Source organism: Eschrichtius robustus, chromosome 18 (genome assembly GCF_028021215.1).
Source record: "Eschrichtius robustus isolate mEscRob2 chromosome 18, mEscRob2.pri, whole genome shotgun sequence".
NCBI lineage: Eukaryota > Metazoa > Chordata > Mammalia > Artiodactyla > Eschrichtiidae > Eschrichtius > Eschrichtius robustus.
Window position 1 is genome coordinate 3,450,849 of NC_090841.1, and position 22,226 is coordinate 3,473,074.

Genomic DNA, 22,226 nt, shown 5'->3' on the forward strand with positions numbered 1-22,226 from the left:
ACGGCGGGGAGGAAAGCCTAAACGCAGGCCAGACGGCCACCCAGGAAACCAGGCACCGCATCTGCCTACCAGGGGCCCCGAGGGCCTCCGATGACGGTGGGAGAAAGGCAAGGCGCCTGCTGCTATTCATTACAATCCCAAAGCCCGAGGCAGACCCGAAGAGAACTTTCAAGATGTAAGCTATTATATACAGGATGGACAAACAACCGGCTCCTACAGGGAACTATATTCACTATCCTGTGATAAAGTATAATAGAAAAGAACACTTTAAAAGAATGTATGTATATGTATAACTGAATCACTCTGCTGTACAGCAGAAACTGACACAACATTGTCAATCAACTGTACTTCAATTAAAGAAAATAAAGGGGCGGGCTCAGAAAAAAAAAAAGAAGGAAACTATTTCAGGGGGGAAGAAGCAGAGAGGTCACTAGGTTCAAAACTGGAGTTGGGATTTCACGCTAAGGCATGACAAAAATTTCAGTTGTGATATTACACTATGTTAACTGCAAATCTGTGAACTCATTTTAAAAGTGGGATTTGGGGCTTCCCTGGTGGCGCAGTGGTTGAGAATCTGCCTGCCAATGCAGAGGACACGGGGTTCGAGCCCTGGTCTGGGAAGATCCCACATGCCGCAAAGCAACTAGGCCCGTGAGCCACAATTACTGAGCCTGCGCGTCTGGAGCCGGTGCTCCGCAACATGAGAGGCCGCGACAGTGAGAGGCCCGCGCACCGCGATGAAGAGCGGCCCCCGCTTGCCGCAACTAGAGAAAGCCCTCGCACAGAAACGAAGACCCAACACAGCCAAAAATAAATAAATAAATAAATTTTAAAAATAAAAAATAAAAAATAAAAATAAAAGTGGGATTTGTTTAAAAACACATATGTAAATATGTGTGTACCTTCTACGATGTGACAAGGATATGCATATCTTTTACTATATAAAGTATCTGTTCTATATATTATGATGAGAATTGTCTTTTTTTTAAAAGAGGCTCTCTCTAGCTGACACGGGTTATTTATTTCCTGTATACTTTTTTCCCAGTTATCTACAACGAGCAAGTCATATTGTGAAACGACACCTATTAACAAACAGCTTCCTTCAATTTCCTCACAACACGAAGATGCTGACTTTTTAAGTTAACGAGCAAGGAGACGGTATACACTGAGTAGTGATCACATGGTCGTCCCCCAGTAAATGGCGAAAAAACTGAGCCTGTGAGCGCGTGCCGGCTCTGGGGTGATGGGCGCCCTGGCATCACTGCACCAGTTCAAACCCCCAGGGGCTCCGTGTCTGGTCTGTACAGCGGGGACAACCAGGCTCCGACAGCGCTCTCAGGGTTCCCGAGAACATATCACCAAGTTTAGAACAATGCGGGCACTTTCTTGGGGATTAATGAACAGAACAGATCATGCGGCAGCTACTCTGACAAACCGCAGGTCCACTGACCATGCTCGATGGACAAAGCTGCGTGATCAGTTACGACACCCACGCCGACCATGTGCTTTATCATAGGCTTTTCTCATCTTTAACTATTTGTGGCTGTTTCTGTTGATTTGGTGCATCCCACCTTTAAATCCAGCGAAGGCTTCAATAAACCACACCAAAGGCAAAACCTGCGAGCACACATACACCACTCACAAAACCGATCGTCTTCGAATCTACCCCTTGCAAGTGTTTTTAAACAATGATTGAAAAGAGTAACATTTTTAAAAACGATTAATAGACAATTCATTCAATAGGGGTACACCTATTCTTTCTTTTTTCTTTCTTTCTTCCTTCCTTTCTTTCTCCCTCCCTCCCTCCCTCCTCCCTCTCTCCCCCCATATATATATATATATATATATATATATATATATATATTTTTTTTTTTTTTTTTTTTTTTATTGGCCGCACTGAGAGACATGTGGGATCTCAGTCCCTGACCCCCTGCAGTGGAAGCATGGTGTCTCGACCACTGGACCCACCAGGGAATTCCCAGGGCATATCTATTCTTAATAAAGGCAGTGCTTCATTAAATGACAGACTCAAAAGATTCCTTGAAATTGTTTTTCAGGGCAGACCACTCTCTGTGAGGCAAGGTTTCCTACATCCCATGTGGAATACTAGTATAATATGGTCCATGAAAAACGTTTGAAAACCACTGAACACTATATCTATTTCCTGGAAATCCAGAGGATACGTCAGCCCCCACAGGCTACAAATCCAGATCGTGACATCTGTGTCACCTTGTTTAACACAGAATTTCCCATAAGGCCACAAAACTCTCTGTTTACGATAACACGTATTACTGCCCCAAAGGGTGCGGTCCGGGGACCAGCGGCGCCGGGTGACTGGAGAGCCGGTCCCTGGTGGGGAGTGAAGATTGCGGACCCCACCGGCCTGTGGAATCACAGCCTGACTTTAACCAGACCCAGGGATCTGGGATCAGAGGCACACTCAGGCTTGAGAAGTGTTAATTCAGAAACGAATGAAGACCATGGAATGCAAGGGTGGACCTGGTTTTCGTTAGAATGAACAAGTGAAACGCTGAATATTGAGACACAAAGCAGTGAAACGGATATTAATTCTGATGAGCATCCTTTCTAACAAAGCTTAAAATCCAGCAGGAGGCAAATAAAATCCAGAGTGTTTTCATTTTCTTAAAATTTTTTTCTGGTTAAAATTGCAAGTTTTCAAAAAGGAAAAGCTCTCTTGGCCACATGTCCTTGGTATTGTCTTAACTTGGTTCTACGGCTCACTTTCACTTTCCCTGGGCAGCTGGTACAAAGGGCAGCTTCTGTTTCCCAAGGACTTTTTCTAAATCCAGAGATGGGGTCAGGGTGCTAGATTAAGGTCCTTGGGATTTTAGGATCTTAAACCAAAGGCATTCACTAAGTAAACTTACTTTACTGCACACAGACTCAAAACAAACATAAAGATAAAAAGAAGGAAAAAAGTAAACAAAAACTGCATTTCAATGGGGCAACTTCTCAAAGGAAGATGACCCAAAAAATGCTTCCAAGATATTTTTGGAAGAAGCTACAGAGAAGGTTAGACTTTAGGTCTGGAAAGTTCTTTAGCGATTAGAGCCTATATTTACCAGATCAATAAGAATACTGCAACAAAGACCTTAAGCATAGTTGAAGGAAGTCTTAACCTCCTCCACCCCCCCAAACCCCTCCCTCCCCCCAACCCCTCCGCCCCCGGCCAACACACGAATCTATTCTCCTTGGATAAGATGCTGCCATATGGTCAGGACTAGGCTGTCACCAACCTTGACTACTGGTACCACGAAAAGAATTCAGCAAGGGATTAAGTCCCACGGGAAAGTGGAGAAATCCAAATTATACATTAATATCAAATATTCAGAAATCAGAGATGATAAAATAAAAGTCAGAATCACGTGGGATGTTACGATCATTTTTACTCTACAGTAAGGCTATTTTCGGCCCAGTGGCCCTAAGACCCCTACATAGTTACATCCATATGTATGGAAAAGGAGGCTGCTGGCGAGGTAAGTTAGCGGTGGAACCTCAAACTCAAACCAGTGCTCATCCCGCCACCCGTCCAGGACCGGTTCTTGAGATGAGCAGGTGGTCGTTAAGGTTCCATTCAGCTCTGAATTTCTGGTATCTTCTTAAGTACAATACGGTACAGGTTTTCTTTTTCTTTTTTTTTCTTTGGCTGCATTGGGTCTTCATTGCTGTGCATGGGCTTTCTCTAGTTGCGGCGAGCGGAGGCTACTCTTCATTGCAGTGCGCAGGTTTCTCATTGCAGTGGCTTCTCTTGTTGCGGAGCACGGGCTCTAGGTACGCGGGCTTCAGTAGTTGTGGCTCGCGGGCTCAGTAGTTGTGGCTCGCGGGCTCTGGAGCGCAGGCTCAGTAGTTGTGGCGCACGGGCTTAGTTGCTCCGCGGCATGTGGGATCCACCCGGACCGGGGCTCGAACCCGTGTCCCCTGCATTGGCAGGCAGATTCTTAACCACTGTGCCACCAGGGAAGTCCAGGTACAGGTTTTCTTACAGGGCTACCGTCTGATACTGGGCAGAAAGATCACCAGCACTGGATATCTACTCAGCAACAAACATTTCCCAGCTGTTGCTGCCTCACCAAACTGCAGCCTCCCTGCTTGGTTCAGAGATGTCCTTAACCTGGGGAGATTCTAGAACTTCCCCTCTTTTCTGGGCTTGGGTAAGGCCCCATTACCAAGAGCTACAGGACAGGCACAGGGCGGCAGGCGGCCCCAAGGACAGTCATGCTGTTCTCCAGCCCAGCACTACTGCCAATTTCAGAAAATGAGCTCAAGGCTGGGTGCACGTCAGAACCGAGGAAGCCCCTGCCCTCAGCTGGACTGAGCCCCAGCCCAGACCCCCACCTGAGCAACAACCCCCCAGAATCAAGAGGAACACAGCGAGGGTTCTGAGTACACTCCCTCGCTGTCCCCGTTGCTGATACAGGGCTGCAGCTCCCAAAGCTGCAGGGGGGGGCATTTCTGAACAGGAAGTAATCAGCTACATTTGCCATCAGTTACTCAGACCCACGTTCCCTTGTCTATTAGCATAAATAATGGAGTATCCAGAGGGATGCCTTTATTCTAAATGGATTAAAGACAAACATTAGTACTAATCTACAGGTCACAGTTACGCCATTTTCCAGAGAAACATAAGAAAACACCACCAGAGACAGTCAACGCAACACATAACGTTTTCTAGCACATACTGACGTAGAACCGTAGACCCCGTTTTGGTAAGCTGCCTGCCCGAGGATGGCTAAGGTAGGCTCCATTTAGGTCTTCCGGAAATATCGTTCAGCAGCCAGACTCCTGAACTCAGAGGGGAGGCCCCATCACTTAGACACACAGGAAACGGAGCACGGGGAACACGAGCAAGCCGTTGAGAACCAAAGGCAGAGGATGAAGAGGTGTGTCTTCAAAGCTATTGCTCTTTCACCCGAGGTACCGTGTGCCTATCCACCCTAGCTGATGGAAGATGTGCTCTCAGTGCCTTAGTGAGCCCTCCCATCCACCCCACCCCATGCCCCCCACTCCAAAACCGCCCCAAACAAGATAGTGGTCCTGGGCTCTGACTACAACTTTTAGACTAATTCAGAAACAGATACAAAATTGTCCTTTAAACGATAAGATGCCATCTCTACGTTAAGACGGAGGCCTTTCCTGTCTTCTGTAAACAACCATGTGGGGTTTCCATCCTTCAAGGCCTGGGACACATTTCACTTCTTTTCTGTATTTATCTGTCTTTGGATCCTTAGGATATGGTTCAAACATAACAAGAGCAAAACAAGATAATGGATGAATTTCACTTTTTTCTTTGTTGTAATCAAAGGCAATTATTAGGGTGTGGACTTAAAAACTGACACATGGGTAAACTTCTGTGCACATAAATGAAATAACTTTGTGCTCCGTTCCTGCAAAAGCACAGTGCCTGGGAGACAGCAAGTGGAATGGAGCAATGTGGGCTTTGGAGTCTGTCTGATCTGCTTTGATCGCTGGCTTCACTATCTAGGACTTAGATCTCGATTAGAGAGCGAGTAAAAAGCATGGCATGTTTTTAAGCCTCAGATTCCGTCCGCAAGACCAGTGACACGAGCGGAGGCTGGGTGCTTGGTGGTGGTTTGCTCCAAGTTCAGTTCTCTTGCTCTCCTTCCCCTGACTTTTAATGTTTTCTTTTCCTTTTTTTAAAAAAAAAATTTATTTTATTGACGTATAGTTGATTTACAACGTTGTGTTAGTTTCAGGTGTATGGCAAAGTGATTCAATTGTACATGTATATATAAATATTTTCTTTTTCATATTCTTTTCCATTACGGTTTATTATAGGATACTGAATATAATTCCCTGCTCTTTTCCTTTTAAAAAATCCAATTTCTGAGACTTGGCATTAGACACATGATATTTTGAAAACTTTTTTAACTCTGTAGTTTAGAACGATTGGAACAAATACACGTCTTAGAACCGAGAAGCTTTTAAATGTTAGAAGATGAGAATTTCAAGAGTTTGCTGGAAAAACGTTAAAGAAACGTTATGATGTTTTTCTGAGACAGGAACTAGAACGCTGTGTTCCTTTAAAAAAAAAAAACCAACTCTTGATTCTGGGCACTGATAAGGCTGAGACAGCAGCTAAGTGCTGCTGAAGCCCACACACCTCTCAGACGTGCAGGCCTGCGGTCTAAGGCCCTGGTGTCTGCATCTGCAGGGCCTGTGCCTGCAGATGGAACCCTTTCCTGGCTCTAAATCGGTCTGACCGAGGAGTCCACGTGGTCTCACGGCGTGGTCAGCAGGGAGAGATTTTAGTCAGGACGGTGTCAGGAGGCAGGAAGACACCCGCCTAAAGACAAGAGAACAGAATCATCTTGTTTCACAAATAAATACACCCAGTGCCCGCCATCACGGGCAGGAGAGCGTGAAGCGGGCTGGAGATGGGAGAGCTCCAGACCCGACGCACGTGCACACCTGACCATCAGGGCTCGACGTGACCGACACTTCAACCAGCCTCCCGAGAGCTCCGCTACGATCACCCTCCACAGGTCCTGAGCAAGGAGGATCCAACTAAATATTTTCTCTCTGATTCATCATTGAAAGAAAACTTTGGAAAAGCAGATGCAGAAAGAGCTCATCCAAACAATAAGAGATCAGATAAGGTTTGGTTAAAATAATCTCAAGGCATCACACACACCCCTCAACACCTGCCATTCCTTTTCTTTTCTTCTTTCCTTTTAACAAAAAGTTGAGAGACGTCTCTGGGTGATACGTTGGAAAATCTTTGGTAAGGCCTGAAATTCTGGATCAAGAGAGTCAACAGAAAACATTTGAGTTACCTTCTTTTTTCCTATAACCTGAGTGTTTGCATTTTAGATCAGTTTAACCTGTATTTGGATAATAATTAAACAGAATATTGCTCTGTATGGACTCCTGGTGCCCTAGGGCCTTAGCGATTAGATCAAGTGACTTGTCAAAGGTTGAACTGCTTGTTAGCGCAGTTGAGTTAGGAACTCAGAACTCTGGTTGCAGACGCAGGTCACCACTCACCACTATCCTTGTCGCTAGAACAATTCGTGCTTCTCTTTAGGTCTTTGTAATAATTTACTGCACACCTACTGTGTACCAGGTCACTCTCACCCATCTGTGGGACGGACAACAGTAATATTTCCTATTACAGAGGAGGACACTAAGACTTTGAGGTTAAATAACTTGCCAAGGTCACATGGCTAGTCAGTAGAGGACTGGGACGTCACTGTTTTTTTGACCCAAAGGCTGGTTCATAAGAAAATTAACTTTCACAACAATTATTAGAATAGAACAACGCCAGAATAACAAATTAGAAGTAGGATCAACGACAACAAAAAACTAAGGCAAAGGGAAGAAACCTATATTCTTTGTCTTGACCAAGTAAAAACTAAAATTAAAGTCTTAATAAAGTTATTAACTTCACTGCAAGACTTTAAAAAAAATATGCTTCAGTAATTTCTTACAATGTATTTAATTTAAAAACATCAAGAGTTGAAATGGCATAAACCCTTATGATTAAACTGCCCCCAGTTCCTTCATGTTGGGGTATTAGAACAGAACTCTAGATCAAGGAATGGAACTTTCTGGTGTATATTTAACAGACTATTTCCTTCAAAAATATTTAGTACAAATGAACATTGACACAGTCAATTAACGAGCTTTCAGATACGGTAATATAAAGCCAAAATAGTTTTTTTTAATATGATAGCAAAACAGTTTTTAATTAGCTCTAGCACCTATGGGAAATTTTCAGCTATCAAATCAGAAAACCAACACCAATAAACAAAATAGATAAAATCCCCCCACACTCACACATAAGGTCTGGACTCCCCGCACAATCTTGCAGACACCCTCCCGCATCCTGGCTCTGCCCTCTCACTGAACTGAAACCGCTTTTCTCAAAACCCACAAGTTCCTAATTGCTGCTGGAGCCATGCGTATGGTTCGGAGCATCCGACTTGACCCTGGGCACAGGTGACATCGTAACCACCACCTCCCTGAAGCCCAGCATCCTTGGACATCTGGACACCACTCACCTGTCTGGCCACTCCTTTTCTTTTTTTTTTTTTTAATTTATTTATGTATTTATTTATTTTTGGCTGTGTTGGGTCTTCGTTTCTGTGCGAGGGCTTTCTCTAGTTACGGCGAGGGGGGCCACTCTTCATCGCGGTGTGCGGGCCTCTCATTATCGCGGCCTCTCTTGCTGCGGAGCACAGGCTCCAGACGCGCAGGCTCGGTAATTGTGGCTCACGGGCCTAGTTGCTCCGCGGCATGTGGGATCTTCCCAGACCAGGGCTCGAACCCGTGTCCCCTGCATTGGCAGGCAGAGTCTTAACCACTGCGCCACCAGGGAAGCCCCTCCTTTTCTTTTTTTTTTTTTTAAAAACAGAGTCACAGACTGATTGATTGATTGATTTAATTTTTGGCTGCATTGTCTTCGTTGCTGTGCACAGCTTTCTCTAGATGCGGTGAGCAGAGGCTACTTTGATGAGGTGCGCGGGCTTCTCCTTGCGGCGGCTTCTCTTTGTTGTGGAGCATGGCCTCTAGGTGCACGGGCTATAGTAGTTGTGGCACACAGGGGCTCAGTAGTTGTGGCGCACAGGCTTAGTTGCTCCGCAGCACGTGGGATCTTCCTGGACCAGGGCTCGAACCCGTGTCCCCTGCATTGGCAGGCGGATTCTTAACCACTGCGCCACCAGGGAAGCCCCACTCCTTTTCTATCTTCTTTGTGGATTCCTTTCTTTACTGGCTCCCAAATGCTGACCCTCTTCTCACTCCACACACACCGTGGATGGTACCCCTCCCTGAATCAGCTTTGAGAACAACCATCACTTGCTGTTGACTCCCCAGTTTCCCCTCTAGCCTGGGCCACCTCCTCATGAGACCCTCATGGTGAAGGCCAGGGGATAAGATCTCCACCTAGCTGTCCCACCTGCACCTCCAACTTCAATGCCTGGAATGGACCCAAGCCCCCCACTCATGTGCTTTTCTCCTATGCACCCCCCATCACCGGGGCACCGGGGTGTCTGCCCCCCAAACATCCGGACAATTGTTCGACCTCCACATCTTCGTTTTTCCAGGAGAACCATCGTGTTCCTAGTTCAGGGCTCTGCCCACTGACTGTCTCCTCTGTCCCCAGGCAGGTCCACAATCTAGCCAGTGACATCACCAAAATGCAAACCTGACCATCTCACTCCACTTAAAACCCTTCTGCGGCTCCTGCTGCCCCCAGGATAAAGTCTGACCCCCTTCACAGGAGGCCCTGAATGGGCAGGCTCTGTCCGACCTCTGGTAGTCTGATCCCTCGTCTGGACCCGCCTCTCAACCCTGCCCCTCAGCTCATCTCGCTACAGCCTCAGGGGCCGCTTGCAAGGCCCTCCCACCAGGTAGTCCGGCTGCCTGAAAGGCCCAAGTCAAAAACATGACACACACATCATGCCCAGAACACCTCAACTTCAACGTACAACGTACAGCTGATTCACCTCTGTTATCATCGAGGACCAGAGGTCTCCCCCTGTGATCACGGGACAGGAATTCTGCATGTCACACCCATGATGCGTCAACTATGATCGCCAGTTCTGGATGCTTTAAAGTAATGACCAGAAGCATTCTGAGTACAGATTCCCTGATTTTTCCATGTTTTACAGCTCTCAATTTTTATCTGACTGAAAATAAGTTTTTAGCAATTCACCTTGATTAAGCCTCTTCAAAGTGTTTAGTTTTCATAAATATGAATCTCTTTTGAGTCTCATATTTACATTTCATTTGTTTATGGAGCTGAACTTCTTCCGTGACTACAGTAATGACTACAGCTGCCAGAGCTAGCTTGGAGCCATGCCCTTGACTCCCAAGAAGGACACAACTCCACCCATGAGAGTGGCATAGAGGGCGCCGCCCCCCCAAGCGAGCGCTGGGTAGGCGCAGGCCTTGTCCGCACCAAGGACACTTCCATCTGATGAGCGCATGGCTGGGTTAAGAAAGTTTCTGAGGGTGACCCAAACCTGGGTTTCTCAAGTTTCTCTCCTCTGGCTCCTACACTCCGCACATGCTGCTCCCCTGACATCTGGGACCCTTTGCTGCGAGGGCTTCAATGCTTGCACCTGGACAAACCTCTCCTCCAGCAAGAAAATACAAAGAAACTATACGGGACTAAAAATAACTGCATGCACACGCAGTTGGGACAAATTATGGACAAAAAGATACAAAAGACTAAAAAAACTCAGCTGCCGCTTTTGAAGAGCCTGGAGCAATGGCAGGGTACCGCGCATGCCCCCTGCACTGAACACCACCTAAGCGGTGGGCAAACTGCCTAAGCCACCCCTCCAGCCCGACCCCTGGACTCACCTCTACCCTCAGCCCATATAAGGAACCAGCTCGCCCCCCCCGCCCCGCCCCTCGGGGAATGAGGGAGCAAGGGAAACTGTTACGTGTTCTCAATCCCCCGGCTGCAGCAGGGGCCCCAGTAAAGCCCTGCCTGGATTTCTCATCTGGCCTCTAATCAATTTCTACTGATTAAGGAGGCCAAGAACCCTGGTCGGTATCACCCCCAGCCTGGAATACACCTTCTCCCAACAACACACTTCATCTAACTCCAGCTCAGCCTTCAAGTCTCAGCTTTGACGTCATTTTCTGGGGAAAGCCTGGGGACTCCCCAGACGGGATTTGCCTGCTCTGCGGTTACACTCACCTCCTTTGCTGTTGCAGTGGCTTTCCGGGTCTGGACACCAGCCGGGAGGTTCCATGGGCTCAGTCTCGGCTTCCTGGGAGCAGCCAGCCTCCACAACGTGCCTCACTTATCATAGGGCTCATATTGATATATACATATGTGTTACACAACAGCAGGTGTATGTGTCCAGTGGATCAATACAAATGAGATGTCTCCTAACCCAAGATCATATTGAAAGCTCAAGTCAGAAAGGCTTCGGCGCACCTTGGACGCGTCCTGAAATGCCACTGTTTGACTATGTCCTAATGGCACGTCCTACATCATTTCCTAATGATATTAAGATTATCAACTTCATGATGAGGTTGGATAAACTGGCCTTTACAACCAATACTAGTTCCTAAACGCGGGAAAGTAAATAGGCACATACGTAAGGATATCTCTCCGTGTCTGAGAAAATACATCTCTGCACAAAACCAAACGGAGGGCCTGGAAGGTGCGGGCGGGGAAGGACATCCCGAGTGATGACCTCAGTTGCCCTTTCAAACTACTGGGCTTTAAAGACACTGCACCGTCCTGACACACGCCTTTTCCCCGTAGACAAACCAACCTGAAAGCTGTGTGGGAACCTTCACCAGAGGAAAGCCAGGCCGGCGTGCGGGCGGCGCGGGGGCAGCGGGCGGCAGTTGCCGGAGGCGCGCGTGCAGCGCCCCCCCACCCCGCGTGCAGGACCCCGTGCGCAGCCCCGCGCGCAGGACCCCAGGCCCTCCTGCGCCGCGGACGTGCGGACGGGGGGCGTGGCCGTGGTTCAGGAGGAGCCCCCAGACTCGGGCTGCTCCCCCCGGGGCCCCGGCAGAAGGCAGCGCCCGTGCGGGGCTCGGGAGTTTACGGGTCCACCCCAGAGAGGTCGCCGGGCTCATGATGGGCTAAGTGGGACCGGCCCGGCCCCCCCACGGGAGCTCCTGCCCGGCCTTTCCGCGGACACGGACGGAGGAAGCAGGAACCCACTCGGGGGGACACCTGACATCCCCCTTCAGACCTGGACGCGTCTCTAAAACGGGCCTCAGTGTGTTCTCGGCGAAAGGAAAAATGCAGCATGCTGGATTTCTCGTCATTAAGTACATTAGTTTGGAAATTTCTAAGTTATCCAATTCCCCACCCTTATCTCTAAATTTATATTCTCGTGGTAGACCCTGATCAGTAGCAGTGCGGTCTGTAGCATTGTTTTCGTGCTTCCTCACTGACGGCAGAACTAGGAATTTCTAAACCTCAGAGTAGGTTTTCAAAATAGCTCCTTCCCCCACCAACACTGGCCAGACCGATGTGCTTCACACATAGGCGGCCACTTGTGTAATTTGGGTCATTCTTTTATAGAACAAGATATTATTCATATACATCATGCCCTTAAGGACTGGATTTTTTGGTTGTTTCCTAACGAAAATGTAATGTACACAGGTGGTTATGAGTTAGAGTTTTACAACGCCATGGGTGACGGCTTAAATGATGACATCATTCTGCTGCAGATCCAGCAATGCTGGCCCAGGTCACCGGAGGGCTACACTGGTTTAACATGATCCTCTTTCCTAGCGTGCAAAGTGACTATATTCATAAGAAATTAAGATGTGAAAAAAAAATCAAATCAAACAATCATTTGAGTAATTTTGAAATTTTTTTTTTTTAATTTTATTTTTTGGCTGTGCCATGCGGCATGTGGGATCCTAGTTCCCCGACCAGGGATTGTACCCATGCCCCCGGAATTGGAAGCGCGGAGTCTTAACCACCGGACCGCCAGGGAAGTCTTTTTTTTTTTCTTTTTTTAATTTTATTTTTTTGGCCGCTCCACACGGCATGTGGGACGAAATATTTTAAAAAGCCATAAAAAGTCCATCAAGTCAACTCATGTTTGTGTCTCCCCAGAAAGTCATATTCTCTATTTTTTATAATAAGTTTTCATTGGACCTAATCTTGCCATTTTCTTTCCTCTGTTGTCCAGCATTATTACAAAATACTCTAATACTTTTTGGTTGAGTAAAAGCCTTATTGAAAATGTAACAAATATATTTTTAAATGGCATACGCAAATCTACTGGTTCAGTGGCATGCTGTATTCCTTTGCTTGTGACCCATTAAGATTCCATCCAGCTAAGGAAACTGGATGTCATTCTTTCTGGGAGACAGTTAAGACAATCACTTCGTTTACATCGCAGGAGAGAACTAATCTGAACTCGATGCGTGGGATGGGTAGAAAGAGAAGCATGAGTAGACATGAAAATAAGAATTCTGAAGGGCGATCAAATCTGACATGGCAGGAACGGAAATAAGTATGGGAAAATCAGGCTGTGATGGAATAAGCTGCCTTGGATGTAAGAGAAAACATAAAAGGCAGCTCCCTAGGAGAACGTCAGCACTGCACAGGCACACTTGCTCAGACCCAAGGAAGAGCAAGGGGCACAAACACTATCGCCAACAAAGCCACGGGGTTTTTATAGGCTGGCACCCTCCCAGCCGTGAACTTGAGAAAAGCACTTCTGAGTGCCACTGTGATTCACGGTGGAATTCTATTATTCCAACACCACACCCGTGCAGCGGGTAAGCGTGACCAAGGATTGCTCCATGTAAGCTCTCCTCAGAGACATATGGGCCAGGGAGGAGGTGAGACAAGAGCTCTAAACAAAGCCAGAGAGAAGTAACTGGTTCTGGAAAAGAGCCCAGCACCGTGCTGCAAAGTTCTCAGAAGGAGGACCTCACTTTCACCTAAAAGGATTCGGTCTTCATTTCTTAAGAAAAATTAAACTGCTAATGTTCACATTTCTACATTTTAAGAAAATGTTAGTTGTGGGCACTTCTGGGATTTGGAGATTTTGAGAACACTTGACCAGGGCAAAGGAAACATCCTTTTCATTATTTTTAAAAGCTTTTATTCTACGAAATTGCAAACAAACATGAAAGTAGAGAAATTATATGATGAACCCAGAAGGATCAATATTTTACCAATTTTTCCCAACTAGTTCCCAACAATTTTGGGGCTATCTTAAAGCAAATCTCCCATGTATCATTTCGTGCAACAAATATTAGTATGTACCCAAATGAATAAGGACTTAAAAATAACTGTACTACCATTATCCCAATGAACAAAATTAACAATAATTCCTTTTCTGAATACTGATTCCATGTGAAAATGTCCCCCCTTGTCTCAAAATGACCTTTTTACAGCCGGTTGGTTGGTATCAGAATCCAAACAAGGTTCACACACACTGCATTTACTAAACATAATTCAGATCAAACCGAATCTGTCCATCTGGGCGGCACGTACCAGGGATTTTGCATTCAACACATGGGCTCCTGAGGCGGGGTTGCCACTCCAGCACGTTGGTGGGATGGGAACCGGGACCCGGTGCTGCCCACTCGTAAGGCAGCTGAGAGGCCAGCTCTCGGAAGATGAAGAAGAAGGGGTGCGAAGTCTGGGGACAGAAACGCTGGAGCTGGTGTCAGGTCCTCACCCTCCCCTGGGCTTACCTCCCAAACCAGATGACGGACGTGGCAGCTACATTATAATCAACCTGCTGCTAATCTCCCTGGGCCCAGGGAGCCAGCGGGAAAGGCTTCTATTTCAAGGAGTCCAGGACCCCATGGAGGTGGGATGTCCACCTGGGAAAGTGGGCGTGGCTTCTGCCCCAGGCAGCAGGGCCTGCTCGGTCACTGGGACGGTCTGACCCACCAGATCTCCGGCTGCGCTTCACTTATACAGGGTCCCTGGGGGACAAAACTGATGAGGGCCTCCATGAAGGTATTGCTTGACGCGTGTAGCGGGAAATGGCCAACTCTGGTCAGCAGAGGGCGCACCTGAGTCACCACCACAGGGAATCGAGGGACCTCACTCAACTCCCAGATCTAAGTCGGTTCCAGACTCAGGGCCTCCTCAAGGAGCAGAAGCCAGGGGACCTTGGGGTCGGGGGTCCCATTACTGCAACTCTTCCTTTGAGCCCTCCCGTCACTTCCCTGGTGCCCCCGGAAACGGAAGTCCCCCAGCAGTAAAATCTAAGCGATACTCTGGCCTCAGTGAGGGGTTAGCCTGTGTGGATTCACGGTCAGAGCAAATGGCTTGCCTGAGGAGCCACTGGGGGAGCTTGGAGAGAACAAAGTGGGTTAATGGACGGCTTTGGGGAAGGAGTGTGATTGGATACGTCAGAATACACTCAAAGCATGGGAAATCATCTGTCCCACAGGAATCCCACTGCAAACGAGGCTGTTTGACAACCGTGTGACATTATGTCCCACGAGGCAAATGTCCATCTTTGTTCCTGGTCGTCTTGATGCTGACTCAGTGGGTTAAAAAAGTAAAATGGCTCTGGTGGCAGCCACAGATGCCAAGCCTGGGCTAAACCACAGGGTGTCCCCTCAACAAAGTTAATGATACAGTTCCTTGAAGGACCCAGACGACTACTTGTGGGGAGTTGATTACAATGGACCCTTTCCATAATAGAGTGGTAGATGGTTTGTCCTTACTGGAAAAGACACTTATTCTAGATTCAGATTTGCCCGCCTTACCTATCAGGCCCCTGCTGGAATCTCCCCGGAGAGAGGGTGATGTTCACTATAGCCCAGAAACGAAGAGGTCAACACAGGGGTTTGGGATCACTTAATAATACATTGACAAAGTATTTTATTTCCAGCTGGTAACTCAGCTCTGTCAAAACTGAATTTCTTCCCCCAAGAGAGAAGTACTTCCACCAGAGCCCCCAGCCCTGGCCCCGCGGACTCAGAGCCAAGGACTGCCTTTTAAACTTCCTCGTGCTCTGGAAAATGAGCGCCCAGGGAACACATGGGTGTCTTTTGTGGTCGCCGCCACCATCATTTCCCAACTGGACCAATGCGATAACCTTCCAGTCAGCCTCCTTCCTCTGCCCTCTCTCCCCAGACAGCCTTCCTCTCTGAAGCCCAGCTGGCAACGGCTTCCCGTTTCCCTCGGAACAACCCCAGCTCCTTCTCGAGACCTGCGAAGCCCCTTCTATCCAGCTTCTCTCTAACCTCCAGGCTGCACCGTCCTCTCCCATCCTTGATTCCCGAGCTCCAGGCGCCCCGGCCTTCTCACTGAACCTCAGGCACACCAAGTTCCTGCCTGCTTTGGGCATCTGGTGCTCCTTCCGCTGGGACCTCTCCTCTCTCAGATCTTCCAGGTCTCGGCTCCAACGTCACCTCCTTCGGGACATGAGGTCACCCTCCGCCGCCACTCCCACTCCTCCTCTGCCTCGTCCAGCTTCACCTTCTCCAGAACGATCATTAGTGCCTGAGTTAATCCTACTTACCCACTTACTGAATCTGTTTAAATGCTGGAAGGTAAACGCTTTGTGACGCTTTGTTCCCTGCTTTTCTCCAAATGGTGAAAGTGGTGCCTGGCTCAGAGCGGATGCTCCACTTTTACTGACTGATTTTTGACTAAGAGAGGGGAATACAGGAGACCATGGTGACTCTAAACAAGCAGGACCACTACCAGCTGAGAGCCTGGAGTGAAGGCTTGGAGCACCTCAGCTGGCAAAGACCAGCACAGGCAGGGCTCGGGGCAGAGGCTCCGGGGCAAACGAGGGGGTCAAGTCGGGCAGAGTCAGGAGTAGCACGTGTGCCTCGCAACCAGAGGCAGAGGAGAGAAGCGTCCTGTCCTGGTATCACGTGTGTATGTACACACAATATTTATGTATTTTCTATTTCCTTTCCTCCACCTCTTTCCACTAGGGAAGGGTGTGTTGCTTGGACTTACTTCTGGGCATAAACACTGACGAGGCTTTGCAGTGGGGCTGGAGCACAGATGGAGGTACTCAGAGGCCCTGGACTTGGGAGACGTTTGCAGTGACTGGTGAGCCTCTGGGTTGTTTCCCTCCACGGAAGGAGTGAGAGGGTTTTAATTAGACGTGGAATAGGTGCGTCATTGTTAAAACGATGTTCTTGTAAAAACGAATACCCTCTACCTGCTTTATCTTTCTTTACGGTGTGCCACCTGCCATGTTACAGTTCCTTGTTAATTTATCATCCCCGCACTAGAACGTGTGTGAGGTAAAGGGCTTTGCTGTGCTCATGGCTGTCACCTGGCATATGGCAGGTCCTCAACAGACACTGAATGAATGAATGAACAAATGGGGCGTCTGTCCAGAATCTACTTCTACTTCCAACACCACTTCGATTTCCTTTCAGGGAACGACCTCCCCTCCATTGTGGTCAGGGAATCCATGCACCTGCCTCCTTGTACCGAAGACAAGGGGTCCATCCCTGGAGGACCCCATCCTCCACTCTGTCCCAGTGCCCCCAGGTGGTGGACACGTCACCTGAGCTGGGGAGTTGAACCCCATCCTGGGACTTTGCCTCTTGAGTGACTTAAGAGGCAAAGACGGACAGACTGTGCCTTCCTCGGCTCCCTGCATGTGGCTCCTCGACTCCTGGGAGCAACCCTGACTGCCACCCACTTCCTAGACAGGTTCCCAGCCACCCCATCAATTCTGGGAACACCTGACACCCTTCCCAGACGTTCTCTTTTGCTCCAACTAGGTAGAGCTGGTTTTTGTTGCTACTCAACAAAAGAACACTAAACTCAAAACAAAACAAAACACAGAAGGTGCAGAAATAAGCTGTTTGTATGAGTACAGGGTTAGAAGAAAAACCATCTATATTCCTACCCGCCTAACTACACTATTTTCACTTTTGCATATTTTGCAAAGGTAAACCTTTGATCACACGTGGACACGCCATATACGGCTGCAATCATGGTATGTTATGGGTTGAATTGTGTTCCCCCTGCGCCAAAGGATGCTAAAATTCTAACCCCCAGTACCAGTGACTGTGGTCTTATTTGGAAATAAGGTCTCAGTAGATGATCAAGCTGAGATGCGATCATTAAGGTGGGCCCTGATTCAACAGGACGCTATGTGAAGATGAAGGCAGAGATAAGGGAGATGCATCCAGATGCCGAGGCACAGGGGACCCAAGGCCACCAGGAGCCAGAAGAGAGGCCGGCAGAGGGTCCCCCTCAGGCCTCGGAAGGAACTCACCCTGCTTCCAGCCTCTAGAACTGAGACAATTCATTCCTGCTGTTTAAGGCACCTGGTTTGTGGTACTTTGTGACGGCAGCCCTAGCAAACGAACACAACATTATTTCTCTTTTTCTCACTTTAGTATTACATCGGTCATTTTCCACGTTGTTACGGGCTTTCCCTAATGATGCTGTAAACTATCTGCAAGTGGTCGCCCATATGACACTGCACTATCCCACTGAAAGTGGACATTTCCATTGTTTCAACTTTTTTTCCATCGCAAGTAACGTTTTGAAGGCATCGTGTGCTCGCAGCCTTTTCTCTCCTTTTGAACAACTTTCTCAAAACGCATCACCAGACGCTGACGACTGGGCTGGAGAGAAGCAACTGCTGTGCAGAAGGATGATGGTGCATTTGTCTCCCAGGGTCCCCAGGGCAGTGGGTTTTGAATCTGGAGTGGAATGAACGTTGCCTATGTAAAGGGAAGGAAGGGGAATCTGTTTGGGCAGAGCGAGTGAGACAGCCGGGCGGTGAGTGAGCGCCGGAGGAGACGTGAGAGGAGCAGACCGTGGCGGGCAGGAGGCAGAGAGCCTGCAAACGCGCTTAAGGGGCTGAGACTCCATTCCAGTGACGCCGGGGAAAGTTCACAGGGAAACAGCAGTAAGAACTGAACAGGAACCCTGACCAGCGTGGGCGGAAGTCTGGCCTGAGGAGGTGGCGGGGGAGCCGGAGGGGCAGGGGCCCCGGGACGAGAGGGAGTGCGATCCCAGGGGCCCCACCTGCTCGGCCGAGAGGACCACACAAGCAAGAGATGCTCGAAAACTCCCTCGACCTCCAGCTGCTCCCCGGTTCCTCTCTCCTTTTCACCCTGTCTGACGAGAGTCCAGCCTGGATTCCTCCTGAGGCAGAAGCCAGGCGGCACCACGTGGAGGACAGACATTCCCTCACCCTCGCCGTTCACGACTCCCTGACCGCCCAGCGCCGGGCGCGGCCCTCCCAGGACACCCTCTGCCACCATTTCTGGGTCACAATCCATCAGCGACCTTCTCGTCACCATCTCCATCCTCTAGTCACCTTCTCCATCCTCTTCAGGGGGAGTATGAGTGGAGCCTCACCCCGCCTGTTCCCCTTCTCTTCTCCACCCTCTGTGGTCCCCCCTCCACTCCCTCTCCCTGAAATGTAAAGTGGCACCGAGTGACGCCCTCGGCCTCCTTCAAGTCTCTGGAAAGAACGCTCCTTAAATCCCGCCCCTTCTCGCGGCTCGGCTCCGGTCACCACCGTCACGTGGAGGTCGTGCCCGCTGGCCGGTGGGCGGCACCGCTGCCCAGAACCCAGGCGTCCGAGCGCCCCGTCCGTCACTCACGCTCACCGCACGACGCTCCTTTTCAACGGTTAAGAGAGTAAACCCGGCAACCGAAGGTCTGGTCACTGGCAGTCTGCTGGGTCTCTTTAGAGCCAGCACAGTCCAGTGGTTAAAAACATGGGCCTGTAGTGAAAATTCTATCTGACTGTAGATTCCCGTCCCTTCTCTGCCACATCCTGGGTGGTTCTCCTATTTGCACTTGGGGTTCCTGGTCTGTAAAAGGAGGGTAACAACAGCATCTGCCAGAGCATGGAGTTCGCACAGTCAGACGAACTAACCAGCAGAGCACATGGGGCGGTGTCCGCCCCACGGTAAGCGCCGTCCTATTCCTGCCCCGTGTGCCCGGCCAGGCCCCTGTCCAGCTAGCGGGCTGGCTCGGACGTCAGCGTGCTCTCTCAGGAACCTGAATCATTCCATAAATTCAGGTCAGCTAGTATTTACCGGGTAAGAACTAAGGTAGCATATGAACAACTCTATTAGATAAAAAAACTCTTCCGTGCTGCTCAAACAGTACTGGTGAATCTCAAACACCCAGAAAGAGCTTTGAAAGTCAGGTTAAGACAAATGCTCCCCGGGAGCCCATTCACGGTCAGGAGCTCATTCCTCCACAGTAGGAACTCGGTCCCCAGACCTTCTCAAGGTCAGGGTCACCGTGATGGCTCAGAGCCCACAGGGCACCCTCCCTGGACAGGGGGCGATACGCCGGCCCCTGCAGGGGCAGCTCCTGACACCCGGTGAGTCTTCCCCACCCCGGGCCCAGGGCAGGCGGACGGGGCGCAGCGGCCCGGGCTCCTGCGTTGAATGGAGACCGCCCGGTGGAGGACTCCACCCCCACCTCCGGGAGCGGACCAGGGAGGCCCGCGAGACTCACTGTTGGATGCTCTCATGAGCCGCCGGCGTCCCACGCGGTCCAGCCCGATGGGGGTGCTCTGGGAGAAGACGCACGGCCGCAGCCGGGCCGACACCGCGCGGTAGGGCGGCACCTGGTGCGTGGGCACGGGCGGCCGGGCAGCCGGCTGCAAAGGAAAGGAGAGGCGGTGAGAAGGGGCAGGAAGTAGGGGCCCCGGGAGCTCAGCATCCTCACCTCGTGGCCCCGATCACAGCCCGGGCCGGGCTGCACAAGCTCAAGGACGACCTTCCTCTAACCGGAAACCCCAGTGCCGACCCCTCAGGGCATCACGTTTTGGCCACCTGCCAGGACACACCCTCGGGGGACACTCAGGAAAGGCCAGCGTGGAGCAGGGGAAGCCGGGGGAGGAAGTGGTGCCCCACCTCCGCCCGGCAACCCCCAGGGAAGCAGAGGCAACGCCAGCGCCCGCGGCCCCCGCCCTACACCCACCCGCAGGCAGGGGCCAGCGTTTGCGGAGCACGGCTCTCGTTCACCTGAACTAACAGGGCAGTGGAGGCGTGTCTAAGAGGACAGTTGGTTTTCCACAAATTTAGAATCAGCTGTATGCCCTTGTGACCTTCCACATGAATTGTCCCTACAACTACACTCAAGGCCAAGTCGGTCCCTGCTTTCCGTAGGTTTTCTCAGGATTTTTCTACCCAGTTCCCTAAATGAGCTTATTAGAGTGCACAAAATTATCTTACTCCATTTCTTTCGGACGCTCTGAAGTGAAAAAATGTCTGTAATGCTTTAGATCTCCCCTAGGCTGTGTTTCAAGTTAAAATAGATTACAGTTTGCTTTCGTTCAGAATTATTTCTTGTGTGGCACTGGTGACATATTGGTGAGCAGAGCCGCCTTCCAGAATTATTTCCTAGCATGCAGAGCATCTTAACACAACAAAAAGTCTGAGGTATTCTTCAACATAATTTTTTACCTTAAGAATTCAGTTCAGTTTAGTTCAATTAAGCAAGAGGTTTTTGGGTATTTGCTATAAATAAGCATTGTGCTGGGCTTATAGGGAGAATGTAAACATAAAATCCAATACCAATATAGAATTGCCCTTTTAAGAGAATTTATGGGCTGTGATATCAACTAGCAAGTTAAAAAAAAAATGAAACTGGCACTTAGTCATGTATGGTTCTGTGAACCCTGGACCATGGCTGGGGTATGAGTCTCACCAGGTAACAGAAACTCCTTTGGAACAGGGCCTTTATTTAAATGTTTTGTAGCTTCAAAGGGCTCTCTGGGTAATTGATAAACACCTGTTGAATTACTAAAGTATACTAAGGGAATAATAGTAAGATTTTAATCTATTGTCAAAACAGTTACTGCTGCAACTGACGTGTAAAGAGTAAGAAAAGCTGTAACTGACGTGTAGAGTAAGAAAATGGTAGAAAAAATTATTTTCTCATCTCTAGAAAAAAATGGGTTTATTTTCTTCGTATCTTTACATTTTAAGGATAAGCGACACTTTCTCTTTCCAGATTTCTTCTTTCAGGAAGCTCACTAAATATGCAAGGCTACTTTCCCCAGACGATTCAGAACAAACAGCGAACCAGCTTCCCGTATTATTCAAGATCCCAGAAAGACAGAGGATTAGTAAGAGACATCCATATGTCAGTGGGTTAGTTCTAATTCATGCATGTTTTCAAAGTCAGGAAGAAAAGGCTGTGAGCAGATGACGTCATCCTCGAGGCAGAGAGAAGAAAGGAAAGCGTTAAGTTTCCTGGTAAGTTTGCAGCCAGAGGACAGAGGCCAGGCGGCTGGAGGGCTAAGTGGCTTTGGTGGCAGCGTGCCCGGGCTTACTTGGGGCAGAATGGCCTCCCCGTCCTCCGCCTGGCTGCTCCCATAGAAGCCGACCCCGCCGATCACGGAGATGGGGCGTCTTCTCGGCGCCCCCCGGGGGCAGCCCCCAGCAGGGGTCTGGTCTGCAGGGTCGATGGGGGCCCCGCTGGGCTGGTGGTCACCGTCCTCAGTGTCCTCTTTCTGGGGGTCTACGGCGATCGAGTCTTCAGGGATGGACAGACTTAGGCTGACCGGCTGGCCGTAGTCAGAGAGTGGTCGGGGCCTTGGCCTCCTCCCGGGTGCACATCTCCTCCTGGGGACCCTCTGAGCCTCCGGCCTCTCTTCCTCTGGTGCGGAGGTCCGCCTCCAGGACCCCTCAGTCACAACCTTTTCAAATGCGAACAAGTTAGGTGAGGGCGACTTCCAGGAGGGTAGAGGAAAGGTACGAGCCAGGCATCCCCGACCCCTCCCCAGCCCCCCAAGTTGTTTGCATACCAGAAA

The 22,226-nt window shown here is 49.4% G+C and overlaps 1 protein-coding gene across 3 annotated transcripts in view; it reads right to left on the reverse strand.

The window, feature by feature from the left end:
• Nucleotides 1-22,226, reverse strand: part of SPATA13 (spermatogenesis associated 13) — a 260,134-nt gene that overhangs the window by 21,784 nt on the left and 216,124 nt on the right. For all 3 annotated transcript variants that reach the window (XM_068526352.1, XM_068526354.1, XM_068526353.1), the window contains 2 exons: nucleotides 21,747-22,112; nucleotides 19,922-20,066 (listed from right to left, as the gene is read on the reverse strand). In XM_068526352.1, the coding sequence (XP_068382453.1) occupies nucleotides 19,922-20,066; nucleotides 21,747-22,112 (511 nt within the window). The remainder of the gene's footprint in view (nucleotides 1-19,921; nucleotides 20,067-21,746; nucleotides 22,113-22,226) is intronic.